The 13,113-nt window shown below is 42.6% G+C and overlaps 1 protein-coding gene and 1 long non-coding RNA gene across 10 annotated transcripts in view; one reads left to right on the top strand and one right to left on the bottom strand.

The window, feature by feature from the left end:
- ARHGEF10 (Rho guanine nucleotide exchange factor 10) overlaps nucleotides 1-6,764 on the top strand; it is a 95,391-nt gene extending 88,627 nt beyond the window's left edge. For all 9 annotated transcript variants that reach the window (XM_083495426.1, XM_083495424.1, XM_083495420.1 and 6 more), the window contains 2 exons: nucleotides 2,498-2,620; nucleotides 5,739-6,764. In XM_083495426.1, the coding sequence (XP_083351552.1) occupies nucleotides 2,498-2,620; nucleotides 5,739-6,259 (644 nt within the window). In that variant the 3' untranslated portion in view covers nucleotides 6,260-6,764. The remainder of the gene's footprint in view (nucleotides 1-2,497; nucleotides 2,621-5,738) is intronic.
- The window catches only part of LOC310703501, a 419,307-nt gene that overhangs the window by 354,525 nt on the left and 51,669 nt on the right, over nucleotides 1-13,113 (bottom strand). The gene's annotated exons all lie outside the window — the stretch shown is intronic.

Here is a 13,113-nt window from a genome sequence, read left to right as displayed (position 1 = left end):
TTGAAAACGAACGGTTTGGCATCCTAGCTACCATCGCTATGTCGGGGTGGGTAATAGGGAGCAAGTCGCCAGTAACTGACAAGCTGTCAGTGATGTTAACTCCTTATTCAGAAAAACAGAGCAGTGTAGGCCTAGTGAGCACAGCAACTGTTCCCAGTAGATCTTGCCCCATGAGGCAGTTTCAAGGACTAAAATTCCCCGCCTTCCCTCAGCTTTCTTCCTCCCCCAATTTCTTCCCAAGCAATCTGAGGTTCCTTCTTCTCACCTGTCTCTGCCCCACCCACTGAGAGCCAGTGTGGTGTAGTGGTTAAGAGTGGTGGACTTGTAATCTGGTGAACCGGGTTCGCGTCTCCGCTCCGCCACATGCAGCTGCTGGGTGACCTTGGGCTAGTCACACTTCTTTGAAGTCTCTCAGCCCCACTTACCTCACAGTGTTTGTTGTGGGGGAGGAAGGGAAAGGAGAATGTTAGCTGCTTTGAGACTCCTTGGGGTAATGATAAAGCGGGATATCAAATCCAAACTCCCCTTCTTCATACCTCTTTGAGTGATTAGATAAGCATTTACATGCCAAGAAAATAATGGCATGGTTCCATTCAGTGTGGTTTGGGGTTTTTTTAGTGGAGGGAGGTGGGGAGCAGGTTGTACCAGGCATTAACACTGTAAGTATTTTGTTTCTTGAGAATTATATTATATATAATATATTATAATTTGTGTTTATTTATTTTGACATTTAAAAACAACTCTAGGCTGGAGCTTCTGGCAATATTTGGGAGGTCTAATGACTTCAGCCTGACAGATGCCTTCCACTTTTGTCTTCTTTCCAGCTGTGATCAACTTAGTGTCATTCACCTTTTGGCTAGAAGGGCAGACTTTTCAGATTCATTCAAGGCTACCCCCTCTGATCCATTCTGATGGAGCATTCAGGCATTCTGCGCCAGAGAGAGCCAGCATTATCCCTTTCATTAATATTTTATTGTTTTGATATCCATCCTTAAGCGATGCACCAGTAATTTCCCTTTAAATAGTACGAAATGTGTGGTTCTACCTTTAAAAAAGATTCGAGACTCGAAGATGTCGTTTCACACAAATTGTTTTGAACAACATTGTGCAAAGCAGGTTCACTGCTTCACATTTTCAGGTTGAGGAAGGAAAGGCTTAAAAATACGTCTCCTTCTAAAGTAGCTGAATATGCATGGGTAAACATATATCTCCTTTTTTAAAAGGACTTCATCAGAATTATACAACTGCGAACTATGCATTTACACAATTGCTTCATTGTGCAATGAATAAACCCTATGAATCTGGTGTAAAAAAAAGGATTGCTTAGGTTGGGATAGTCTTAGTCTGAACTAGAAGTACTGGATAAAAAGAAGAGAGCACACGGTAGGTCTTCATTTGTGACAAAGTTTGAAAGTTAGTGGGGTCTACAACACTTTTTGGGCCTGGGGACATGTGGAAACCTTGAGACATTGTCATGGGCGTGACAAAATACCCATTTCACAGGGCTGAAAACAGACAAATTGGAGGGTCAAGAAGGGACCTTGGTGGAAACCAAGTGGTTGCCTGAGGGCCAAGTAACCATTCAGCAGAAACCTAGATTTCTGCCAAATATCTAAAAAGCATCTAGGGGAGTGTGCAATTGGAGGGGTGCAATGGTAGGCTGCCTTAGGTGCAGGTATAAAAAGTAAAGTGTTTTAAAGTATGGAATGAAGCAGATGAAGAGAGGCAAGTGTGTTTTTAGAAGCAGTGCAAATCTGCAATCCAGATACAAAACTCAGTAGGATTTAACTTCTAAATAACCGTGCATAAATTGGACGACGTGTCTCTAACTGGTTGTATTCTTAAAGTTGCCTGGATTAACCATTTTACCCATACAGTAATCTGAAGGAACTCATCCACACTCTCCTCCATGGAATAATGCTAATGGAATCTGGGAAATTGGTCCAAGTAGGAAACAGTAGTCCCACCAAATGCTGTGTCTATTGCTAGTTATCCTAGAACAGTAGATGATATGTAAGAAAAGTAAGCAGCATGCAGATTTAACAAGGTGCATTAAATCCATTACAACACACCCTCTTCCTTTTAGCTTCATTTGTAAAACCTTGTTTGTCTTACTTCCACATGAGTTGCATTGGGGTGACATCTTAGAAATATAGATAAATTAGATCTGACAAATATTGAGTGGCTTTTTCACATACTGAGTCTGTAACCTGCAACGTTGATTCATTTTTATAACAAACCAAAATGCCTTGCTTTAATAAAGCAGGATTTTTGCTGTTTTGTTTACAGCAAGCTCAATTTTATAATGGATTGTTTTCTTGTTTGCTGCTGGTTTTATTCATTTTTAAGGTGTTCTTCTACGTAATCTTTATCTTCTCACCCACCTTAGAAGGGCTGTTGTCCTTAAAGATGGCCTAAATATATTTTAATTAAAAGATAAGTAAATAAATGCAGTATCTTGCTTTCGGGGTAACTTTGTACCTTCTCAATCTTATAGGGCAGCAGCGTGTTTCTGTGACCAGCCTCCTGGTTTGCCATGGCTTGTTATTGGTTGGGACAAATGTTGGGATAATAGTAGCACTCCCAGTTCCTCGTTTGCAAGGAATTCCCAAAGTAACTGGTAAGTAAAATGACATTATCATTATTATTACATTTATATCCTGTGTTTTCCTGCAAGGAGCTCAAGGTAACAAGCATAGTTTTGTTGAGATTTCCATTCCACCTTAAGGAGCAGACGTGTGGAACTGTTGCATGTCACATGTCTGTTTACATTCCAGCACAGCTTGCTGGGAACTTCCTTTGTGTATAGCTTTTGCTTTTCCCATTCTCTCTGTGAAGACGAGAGAGAGAGAGAGATGACATGTTTCTTTGTCCTGATTTATGATTAATAAATCTGTAGTTGTAGTATGTTTCCACAAGCCTCATGCCTATTCTGTGTGCACAGTTCGATCTGCTGATAATGTGCCCTGGCTTTGAAGCCCGGGTCACTGATTTACTTTGGAGCAGAGGTGATGGGTCTTCACAGCAGGACGGCTGGAAGGAGACGGCCCAGCTGGGACTAGCCAGCTGGCCTCCCGGCCCTCTGCATGTCGACAAGTTCTCCCCTGTTTTACCCTCACAACAACCCTGTGAGGTTGGCTAAACTGAGGGAAGATGATCAGCCCCAAGTCAACCAATGACCTTCATGACTGAATGGAGATTTGATCTGAAATGCTGGATAACTGTGCTTTGGAAGCTGTTCTCACACGCATGCATGACTTACACTGAAGCACTAGAGAACATTGTGTGGCTCCTGCAGCAGCTTTTGCATTGAGTATCTGGCATAAAAATAAACTATAAATACTTCTACAGTATATGAAACTCCAAGGACCTATTGGTAATTGCACATGAGTAGGTAAAGGTAAAGGACCCCTGGATGGTTAAGCCCAGTGAAAGGTGACTATGGGGTTATGGTGCTCATCTAGCTTTGAGGCTGAGGGAGCCGGCATTTGTCTACAGACAGTTTTCCGGGTCATGTGACCAGCATGACTAAACTGCTACTGGCGCACGGAGGACCGTGACAAGTGCCAGAGCACACGGAAATGCAGTTTACCTTCCCGCTGCAGCAGTACCTATTTATCTACTTGCACTGGTATGCTTTCGAACTGCTAGGTTGGCAGGAGCTGGGACAGAGCAACGGGAGCTCACCCTGCCATGTGGATTCAAACCGCCGACCTTCCGATCAGCAAGCCCAAGAGGCTCAGTGGTTTAGACCACAGTGCCACCCGCGTCCCTGCACATGAGTAAGATGTGCTGAATTTGAAGGCTGTGCTTAATAGCCATTGTATTCTTTGAAATCCAAATAAAATTCTGAACCCTAATGCATTGATACTTTATGTTTTGCAGTTTGCTCCCCCCCCCCCTCTACTGTTATAACTGGTCAACTACTTTTAGCAGCCAGTCCATATGTTAACAAGTAAAGAAAAATGCCCTGTGGTTTAAAATCCCCTCTTCTTACTCCAGTAAACTATAACAGCTGAACACTCTACAGAATAAATGTCACTGCACTTAAGGATCTTGCATGTTTGAAGCTTTCATCTGGCCTCCACAGTAAAATATGTTATCTATTTCAGCAAGGCCAGCAGCAATATGTATATGGGCAACAAGAGTGGAGTATTAAGCTTAATTGGAAAAAAAGGTCTTTGGCAGCAGATTGTGGAGAAAGCTAGTAATGTTAAGATAGTGCAAATGCCAACCAAAACATGTCAGCTGATTCCCTTACTCATGCTGTTGTGAAAACAGAGAACAAAGCATGAACTGTACGTCAACTTTAGCTCTGCATGTCCTCAATTTTGCTGATTTGTTCTAGAATCATAAGGTAACTCCGGTATATATAATAGGCTGCTTCTGAAAACATTTTGTGTAGCAACAAGAAAAAGCAAAACTGCTGGCATATTCATAAAGCCAAGCTAGGTCTGGTACGGTTTCAAACTGGATGGGGACAGTGTGTTGAGATTCTTGCACTGCAGGGGAATGGACTAGATGATCCTTGGGGAATCCCTTCCAACTCTACCAGCCTGTGATTCTGTGAAGGTTTAGTCTTGTTCACCTGTCTTAATCTAGGGAGAGAGTCAGGGCAAGGCTTTGGAGAACAGTCCAAAGACTGCAGGAAACTCCTGGCCTATATATGTAGCAGAATGGACTGTACCATTTCAGACTGCAGCGGATGATCAATTGTTTATGTTTCCCTACACTAAAACCTCCCAGAAAATGGAAAATGACCCCAGCAGTCAAAGGTATTTGTCCATTATGGTGTGCTGGTTTTTTGTTCCCCAGGGCGGGTGTGTGTGTGTAAATGGAGGGGTACTCAAAACTGGTATTGCTCACCCGCAGTCTGAAATGGTATTGTGCATTTGTTTGCTTTACTATTTTTTTGCATGTGTAGATCCAGGCCTAGGTAATCAGGCAGGAAGGGTAACATCAGGGGGGAAATGATAGAAGGGAGAAGGTACTTGGGAACACAAGGTCATCATATTGCTCAGCAAGATGGAAAGAGACCTGCAAGTATCTGTTTATAGGCAGCTTGAATCAATGAGTAGAGGTGGACCCAACAGAAGGTAGCAAAGACCAGCAGTGGCATAGCATGGGTTGCCAGTGCCTGGGGCCATGCAGAGGGGGTAGATGGGCGGGAGGGGAAAGGACGAAGTATGCATGCACATTCAACTGCCAGGAGATCACAGCCACAGAGATCAGAAAAGAAGAGCTGCTCTGTCGTGTGGAGAGGTCACTTCCTGGTTCGCATGCAGAAGCCATTTTCAATGGAGCCCAGTGACGGAAGTACACAGCTTTATTGAGGCAGCACCAGATGTTGAATTTTTGCACCCCTAATGATTCATCCCTGGGGCAACCGCCCCTATGCCCCTCACACTACGTCAGTGGCAAGCAGCTGTATTTATCTCTTCCCTGTAGTAAGGTCTCTCCCATAACATTTTAGGTAAGTTTACCATGTGATACAGGAGCATCACATTGACTTCCCTCCAGTAAATGTTGCGCAATTGCAAAGTAGGTAGTCACCAAATTCATGTTGACTTAACAATATGCAAATGTCATGACTTGGCAAGGTTTTACTTCTGTGATGTGCAGAGAACCATTTAAAAAATTGTTCCGAGGACTGAATGGCTGGTGAAATTAAGGTCAAGATAATGAGAATTGCTCTTTTTTTAAATGAAGGTGTTGTTTTTTTCTCCCTCCGGCTGCAGGAAGAGGAATGGTTTCTTACCATGCACATAACGGCCCAGTTAAGTTCCTTGTAATGGCCTCTGTAACCAACAAGAGAAGCAAAAGCAAAAGCAAATCAAGGCACAGCCTGCGTCGTCCTCGTTCGGGATTGAAAGATGAGGACCAAAAGAACGTTGTTCACAATGAGAGACCTAGTTCTTCTCTGAGCAACCCCAATGACAGTGCTGTTTGGCTGGGAGGCTCAGTAGGGTCCATCGCTCAGAAAAGTGACTTGTCTTCATCTTCTGGGTCCCTGACGTTGTCTCATGGATCAAATACAACTGAGCACAGGCCCGAGGAGAGTGCCGTCTATGAGCTTTTGAAAGAAGTCTCTCTTAGCCAGAGTAAAAAATGTCGATCCAAAGAAGGAAAAGCAGTATCTGTCTTGGTCATCTCTGGAGGACAAGGACACAGAAGAGTGAACAAGAAGTGTAAGCAGCAGCGGCCAGATGAACTGGTTTCGTCTGTGATGGTTTGGCAGATTCCACTATTAAAGATCTAACATCACGGTACATTGTGATTTTGTGAAAAACGTCTGCTTTAGACCCAAATGTGTCTTCATCATGATGAACCTTCATCCAAATAGATTTTTGGTGTCATGTGAAAATGAGTTCTGGGCCCAAGTGTCAGTCTTTGCAGAGGTGTGCCCACATATGACTAGCTGCATTGAAATCGGTGAGATTGCTTGCTTGAATAAGGTCCTAAAAAATATCATAATCTGTCCTTGGGTTGAAAATGCTTAGTTCTTAATGGAAACTCTCTAATGGGAATAGGGGGTGTAAGCTGCTTCTTTTTTAAAAACAACAGTTTTGCCATTATTTATATTCAAAAGTTATATCCTAGAGAATACTAAATGAAATGCAAGGATCAAATAGAATTCCACCAGTGGGTCTCCCTTAACTTCTTCTTACAAAGCAATATAACTCTTCCATTTTGTCTACTAGCTTAATTCCAGAGGGCATAGGTAAACTTGTAATATATTTCTTCAGACCAAAACAAAAGAAAAGTGTATTGAGTCAAATAGTAATTTAGATTTATATCCTTTGAAGCAAACAGCTAATACTATTTTTAATGCTCAGTATTAAAAAAAAAAACATTGCAGAAAATGTTGAGACACAAAACTACGTGGTTTACCCTTTTTACTTATTTAAGTGTGGGGTTTTTGTTTGCTTTTTTTAAACTGTTTGGTCATTGCCAATAGATAGAAGAAAATAACATGAATACAGATGTTAGTAGGTACATATAGTAGTTCATGTTTTGGTGCTCTTTTGTTTATAGCATATTCTGTTGCTGGCAGTAGAATGTGCTCCATTTTATTGTACATGAATAATTTTTTTTGGGGGGGGGGGTAAATAGCAAAACAAATTATGAGATTATGTATCCATAAAGTAGCAGAGTTCAGCACTATCCAAATACATGAATGTTTGCTAGAAGTGCACATTATTAATGCAAGCTTTGACCTGAAATCAATTGAAGTGTACATTTGCCATGACTACAGGCCAAGCCCAGTGCCTAATATCTATGAAAAGAAGCATTCTATTTACAAGCAATAGGGGGTGGGAGGTCATTTTGTTTAGAGCAAATTTCACAATCCTGTTTTGCTTTATAACTTACGTTCCCATTTAGCCGTAATAATGCACACTTGGGATTCAGTTATAGGCAACACAGCAGTCTCCGATGTTGCCATGACTGTTGAGAAATGGTAACAACTTGCAGCCAGCCAACTACAAGACCAGGGCTTTCAACCTCTAGTCCAGAAGTCATGACAGCTGTATGCATTCCTGCAAGTCGTTTCACAAGCAGTGGGCCTCTGTGATGTCTTGAAACCCTCCTGATACTTAACCGCTGCATAATGGGGCCATCTTATGGATCATGTTTGACCATGCCTCTCCCTGGACGGGTTTATTTGATCAATGATAGCAACCCTTTTCACAGCATGGGATGGAATAGCAACTGGTGTTGGTGTAACTTGCTGTACCCATGTACTCGGATCACAGCAGGAATGTTGTATCACTCTGAGGTCACTCCTTGATGCAGGGAGAATTCCAGTGGGGAAAGTTTGCACTGTATATATATTATGACCATTTACTGTAAGTGTAGATTTAGAATGGCTTTAAGATTATCAGATGATAGGCCCAGGCACTTAACCAAATGGGCAAAATAGGAAGGTGGTTTGGGTTTACTTGAGATAGAGCAGAGCTGGATAGAAGGTACTTTGTGATCTACTGCTATATTGCTGGTTGATTTGCAGTGGATGGGCAACCATTTCTGAATCCCAGATGTTTTAACAATTGAAAAGCCACCTGCCCTCTTTTATGTCTATATTCGTGGGCAGCTGGCTTCATCCCCGAGCCACTGTTTTGCACATGTTTCCCCGGCTGGTGTACCTTGAGCAGTAACAGAAAATAAATGTAGATCCCGTGAGTGTGAAGTCTGCTGCTCACACTTGGCAAAGAGGATGTGAAAGTGGTTCACGCTTCTACATCTGCCAGTAATGTAACATTTGAATTATTGGTGCCTGGGGAGGAGCAAAACCTGTGTGTTCCATTTGTGGACAAGGAACTAACCACAGACAAGGTGCAAGTGCCAATAGCTGGAGCATGGAACTAGATATTCAGAGATTGAGTTGACTCTCACCCCTGCTGTACCTGACAGCAAACAATATCCTAGTGACCCCTTGTGTCCTTTACTGGAGGAATGGGCTGAGATCAACAAAAAGTGCTGATGCCATCTATGAAAGCTGGAAATATTAATCACTGTCCCAGCTTGCCAAATCAATTCCTAATAAAAACCCAACCAACCCAGTCTTCCAAATGTACTAGAAGAACTGTTTTTAGGCTTGTGTGCTGCTTTTGGTTTCAAGACACGTTTGAGCACAATGTAGGAGAAGGCTGGTCATTCCTAAAACCAACGTATTTCCATGGAACTTGTGTATGCCTTTTCCTTGGACCCACTGTGTGCACCATTCCTTTGGAAAAACCAAAGGAATAACTTCCACTATCATAAACAAGAACAGGATCAACCTTCTTTCTCATGACGTATGCACCGAATTTACCTGCTTCCGAGATTTATGTATCTGGTTCAGTTTCCTCCCCTGAATAGCCTTGCTGACTTTTGGTTCCATTCATCCAAAGAGATGTTTAAAAATTCTCTGATCCCTTTGAACTTGCCTTTCTTGAACAACACCCCATCCCCGTGTGTGCAGCACATGCAGAATTGCTTTTGAAACTGAAGGGACTTTTAAAAATAAGTTTGTGCTGTGGCCTTGGGCTCACCTGCTCAAAGGATAAAAAGCTGCATATTCCGCTAGGCTGTCTCTCTGGATCCCAGCCGCTGACTGCTGCCAAACACAGACTTCTGCAAATCTTCTGAAAGACATTTGCGCTGCTAGGTAGTATGGCAAAGAACAGCTTTAAAGTATCTTATGTAATTGTATATAGATAAAAATGCTAACAAGTAACCAAGTGCAAGATACATTTGCTTTGCGATATATTGCAAACTTTGTGCTATATTGCTTCAGTGTTGGGTGCACACCAGTGGTAATGTACTTCTAGAGTAAACGGGCATATATAAAAATAAACGTGTTGCTAGGTGGACCAGATTTTGCTTCGGCTTCCACTTGCAAGTGCAAAAATCCTAAGGAAAAAAAAAAGGAGGAAGGGAAGAGTGTGCAACCACTATACCACATTAAATATTTTCTAACATCTAACAGTATGTGTTATAACCTGAGCCATAAGATTTGTATTTATGTCTACAATAAACTCAGAAAAAAAATATTTCATAAAGAAAACTGTGAATAAACCATTCCTCAAAACTATATTAACCTTTCTTCTTTTATGAGTTAAAAGCCTACCAAAGGGTAGTTCTGTCTGACAGTGTCCACAAAAAAATATATATGTAGCCAGATATTCCAAGCCATTTATTTTAATGCATTGGTGCTTCAGTTGCTTATTGTTTACAGTGCACATCATTACTTGGGAAGCATGGAGGTGCTGTGATTCTCCCATAACTTGATAACAGTGTGGCACTTTTGCAATAATATTTTGCCACATGGTTCCCAAACAGCCCATCCTGGTTTTGGATAGCAGCCCTAACAAATGCATAATAACACCACCCTCCCTCTATTCCAAAGCATTTACACAGCCGGGAAGATAAACAAGCCTCGCAAGGATCCTTTGAGCCTGGGGCTGCAAACATGGAATTGGTCAAGTAACCTGGTAGGCTGGATCCATGGCTGATGGGCTGTGTAAAATTGTGCTAATAAGCCAGGAGAGGAGAGGTGTCATATATTGGGATGCCAGCATGATACCCATATTCTATGGTGCACATCAAATGTCTCAGTAAATGCCTTTGGCTTGGACTCACTCTGACCCCTTAAATGGGATTTGGTATATAAATTTTCCCTTGGCTTTTTTGCTAGCCCAAGTAGGACCAGCATGGATAGCTGGCTCAGGTGTTTCCTCCCTTTATGGTCTTGATATATGGGCTACTACTAAAATGAGGCTGCATTTTAAGCTGTATTTTAAGCCATATTTTAATTAACTGGGTTTTTTTGTGTTTTTTTTCCCTATTACGTTTTATTGCAATTTATATTTGGTGTTAGCCGCCCTCAGCCCAGCCCTGGCCCTGGAGGGCGGGGTATAAATAAAATTTATTATTATTATTATTATTATTATTATTATTATTATTATTATTATTATTACCTCAAAAATCCATGGAGCAGAAGACAACGTTCTTTCTGCTCAGTTCCTGTTTGTGCAGACCTGGCATCTCCTCCATTGAAAACACACACCCTGCCGATATGCCCATATTTCACTGGATGCCAGGATTGAACACCCTCCCATTCTGAAGTGCAAAGAGGCTTCTTTCTCTGAGCAGCAGTGGCTGTTGTAGGCGCCTTTCCCCTCCATTGTTGGGTTAGCTGTGAGGACCACATGATTTTGTGGTCCTGTTTCTTTCCCTACTCTTTTAGATGTGGCCGCCATTTTGTGCTGCTCCATGTCCCCATGCATTTTCTTTCAGAATAATTTCATAGGTTATGCTGGTGGCGGGAGGGGGGTGTCGCTAACCGTTTTGGGACAGTGTGCAGATTTGGAATTTTTAGGGACTGCTGTGAGACACCTCCAGGTATGAGTATGTGAACCAGAATATTCAGAATTAGGTTTCTATTATGCTGTTGTGTTTTTTTTGGAGGAACGGGCAGGCTGTATGCCTGAGCCCCCCCCCCCTTCAAATTCCTGGGTCCAGCATGGATTTAATTCCTGGAATAGCCAGGCTAGCTTCCTGTGGGGTAATGGCCCTCTAAGTATGGGCCATTAAGGTAACAAAGGAAGTGGTTCTGAGCCAGATAGAAAATGGGTGGGCGCCCCTCCCTCAACTTACTGGTAGTTGGAAAGGCAAAGGCCAGAGTGGAGGGGTGAGGTAGAAGCTAAAAGCAAGGTTGTAGGCTGGGCAGCTGGGAGACAGAGCAGTGCCTGATTTCTGCTGGGAGAAGCAAGGCCCTCTTGGGGTGTTGATGCTGTGAGCCCTTCCATCATAGGCCCAGGTTGTATATATGTGTAAATGAACCATATATCATAAAGACAGCACAGTCTCTACTGTCCCTCATTCCAAGGAAACCGAACCCTGGGTAAGCTCCTTGAACCCTGGGGATCTTGCACCACACAGAGTTTGGGCTGGCATGCAACAATACATTCTATCCACATCCTATGGAAGTGCTATAGGTGACGGCCTTCAGATCACATGATGACATAAGGTTTCATTGTTGTTTATAGATAGTATACAGTATAGTGGAATATATTAATAGTATAGAGCACAATTCCATTTGCCTTCAAGTCACACTGATGTCCGCAGAATGAAATATGTGCTTAGTCTGTCCCTACTGAAATCAAAAGGATTATAGTCACAGTTTATCAGTGCTTCTAATTAATGTACAGTCATACCTCAGAAGTCGAATGGAACAAAAACGTGGCTCCTGCAGCCAATCAGAAGCCACAGAAGTTGCATCGGACGTTCGGGTTCCAAAGAACGTTCACAAACCAGAACACTCACTTCTGGGTTTGCGGTGTTCAGGAGGCAAAACGTTCAACTCACAAGGTATTCGGAATCCAAGGTATGACTGTATACTAGCTTCATTCTAATTATATCAGATACTAGCTACTGTATGTCCATTTTCTTACACTAAAAACTTTCTCCCAAACTACTTCAGTTGGCTCTACTTCAAATGGCGGCATTGAAAATTAATGGCATACAATCCTGTGCATGGGTAAAGGTAAAGGGACCCCTGACCATTAGGTCCAGTCGCAGACGACTCTGGGGTTGCGGTGCTCATCTCGCTTTATTGGCCGAGGGAGCCGGCGTACAGCTTCCAGGTCATGTGGCCAGCATGACTGAGCGGCTTCTAGCAAACCAGAGCAGTGCACAGAATTGCCGTTTACCTTCCTGCCGGAGTGGTACCTATTTATCTACTTATACGTCATGTTTTCAAACTGCTAGGTTGGCAGGAGCAGGGACTGAGCAACAGGAGCTCACCCTGTCATGGGGATTCGAACCGCCGGTCTTCTGATCGGAATGGAATGGATTGCAACCTTTAACAAATGCAAATAATTTTCAATAGACAATACAACAAACTCCCCTCCTTCTGAATAGTGGGGGAGGGTTAAATGAAAAAAAAAATAAAGGCAAGGGATGCAGAATAGGAAAAGAACCAGGGCATTTGGAAGGAAAGGGGTTTAAGGGTGTTGAGCTGAAGGGTAGCTGGGAGAGGTTGTGGAAGGCTTTGAGGAATGTTGGCTGCAAAGAGAAGACAAACAAGCCAACCCACGGCCACTTTGCAATGATAAATCGAGCATCCCTGCACTCACTGAAATTCTGTAACACCGTGAGAATGAGTCAGGAAAATGAAAGCCTCTCTTCCCAGAGGAAAAAAACCAGAGGACAGATTTCAGCACAGCACTACTGTATATAAAAAGACCTGTGGCTCTTCTCATCTCTCCCTACACCCCTGAACACTACTCCTTCCAGCTTGGGTTGGAAGGCTCCATGAGTCAGATGGGTCAATGTGAGTTCACCAAAGCTAAAAATCAGGTTGTAGAACAGATGTTGATGTCTCATCCGAATGCATGTTTCGTGTTTCCCATCACCCAGTATTTTATTGTAGGGTGACTTGGGGGAAATGGAGAAAATCAGGTGTGTAAACTCCAAATGTTTTATATAATGTGAGTGGGTGTTTGTGAACGTGTGTGCTATCTTGACTACTTGGTTTAAAAATAAATAAATGCTGGCTAATGTTTTACTTTAGACTGAGCTTCTGCTCTATAGAAGATCAAGCAAGAGGATTGAATGGTCTGACTTTAA

The sequence above is a fragment of the Podarcis liolepis genome, assembly GCF_965112155.1.
Source record: "Podarcis liolepis genome assembly, chromosome: 3".
Classification (NCBI taxonomy): Eukaryota; Metazoa; Chordata; class Lepidosauria; order Squamata; family Lacertidae; genus Podarcis; species Podarcis liolepis.
The sequence above is the reverse complement of the archived record's forward strand: the minus strand, read 5'-3'. Positions and strand labels throughout refer to the sequence as shown.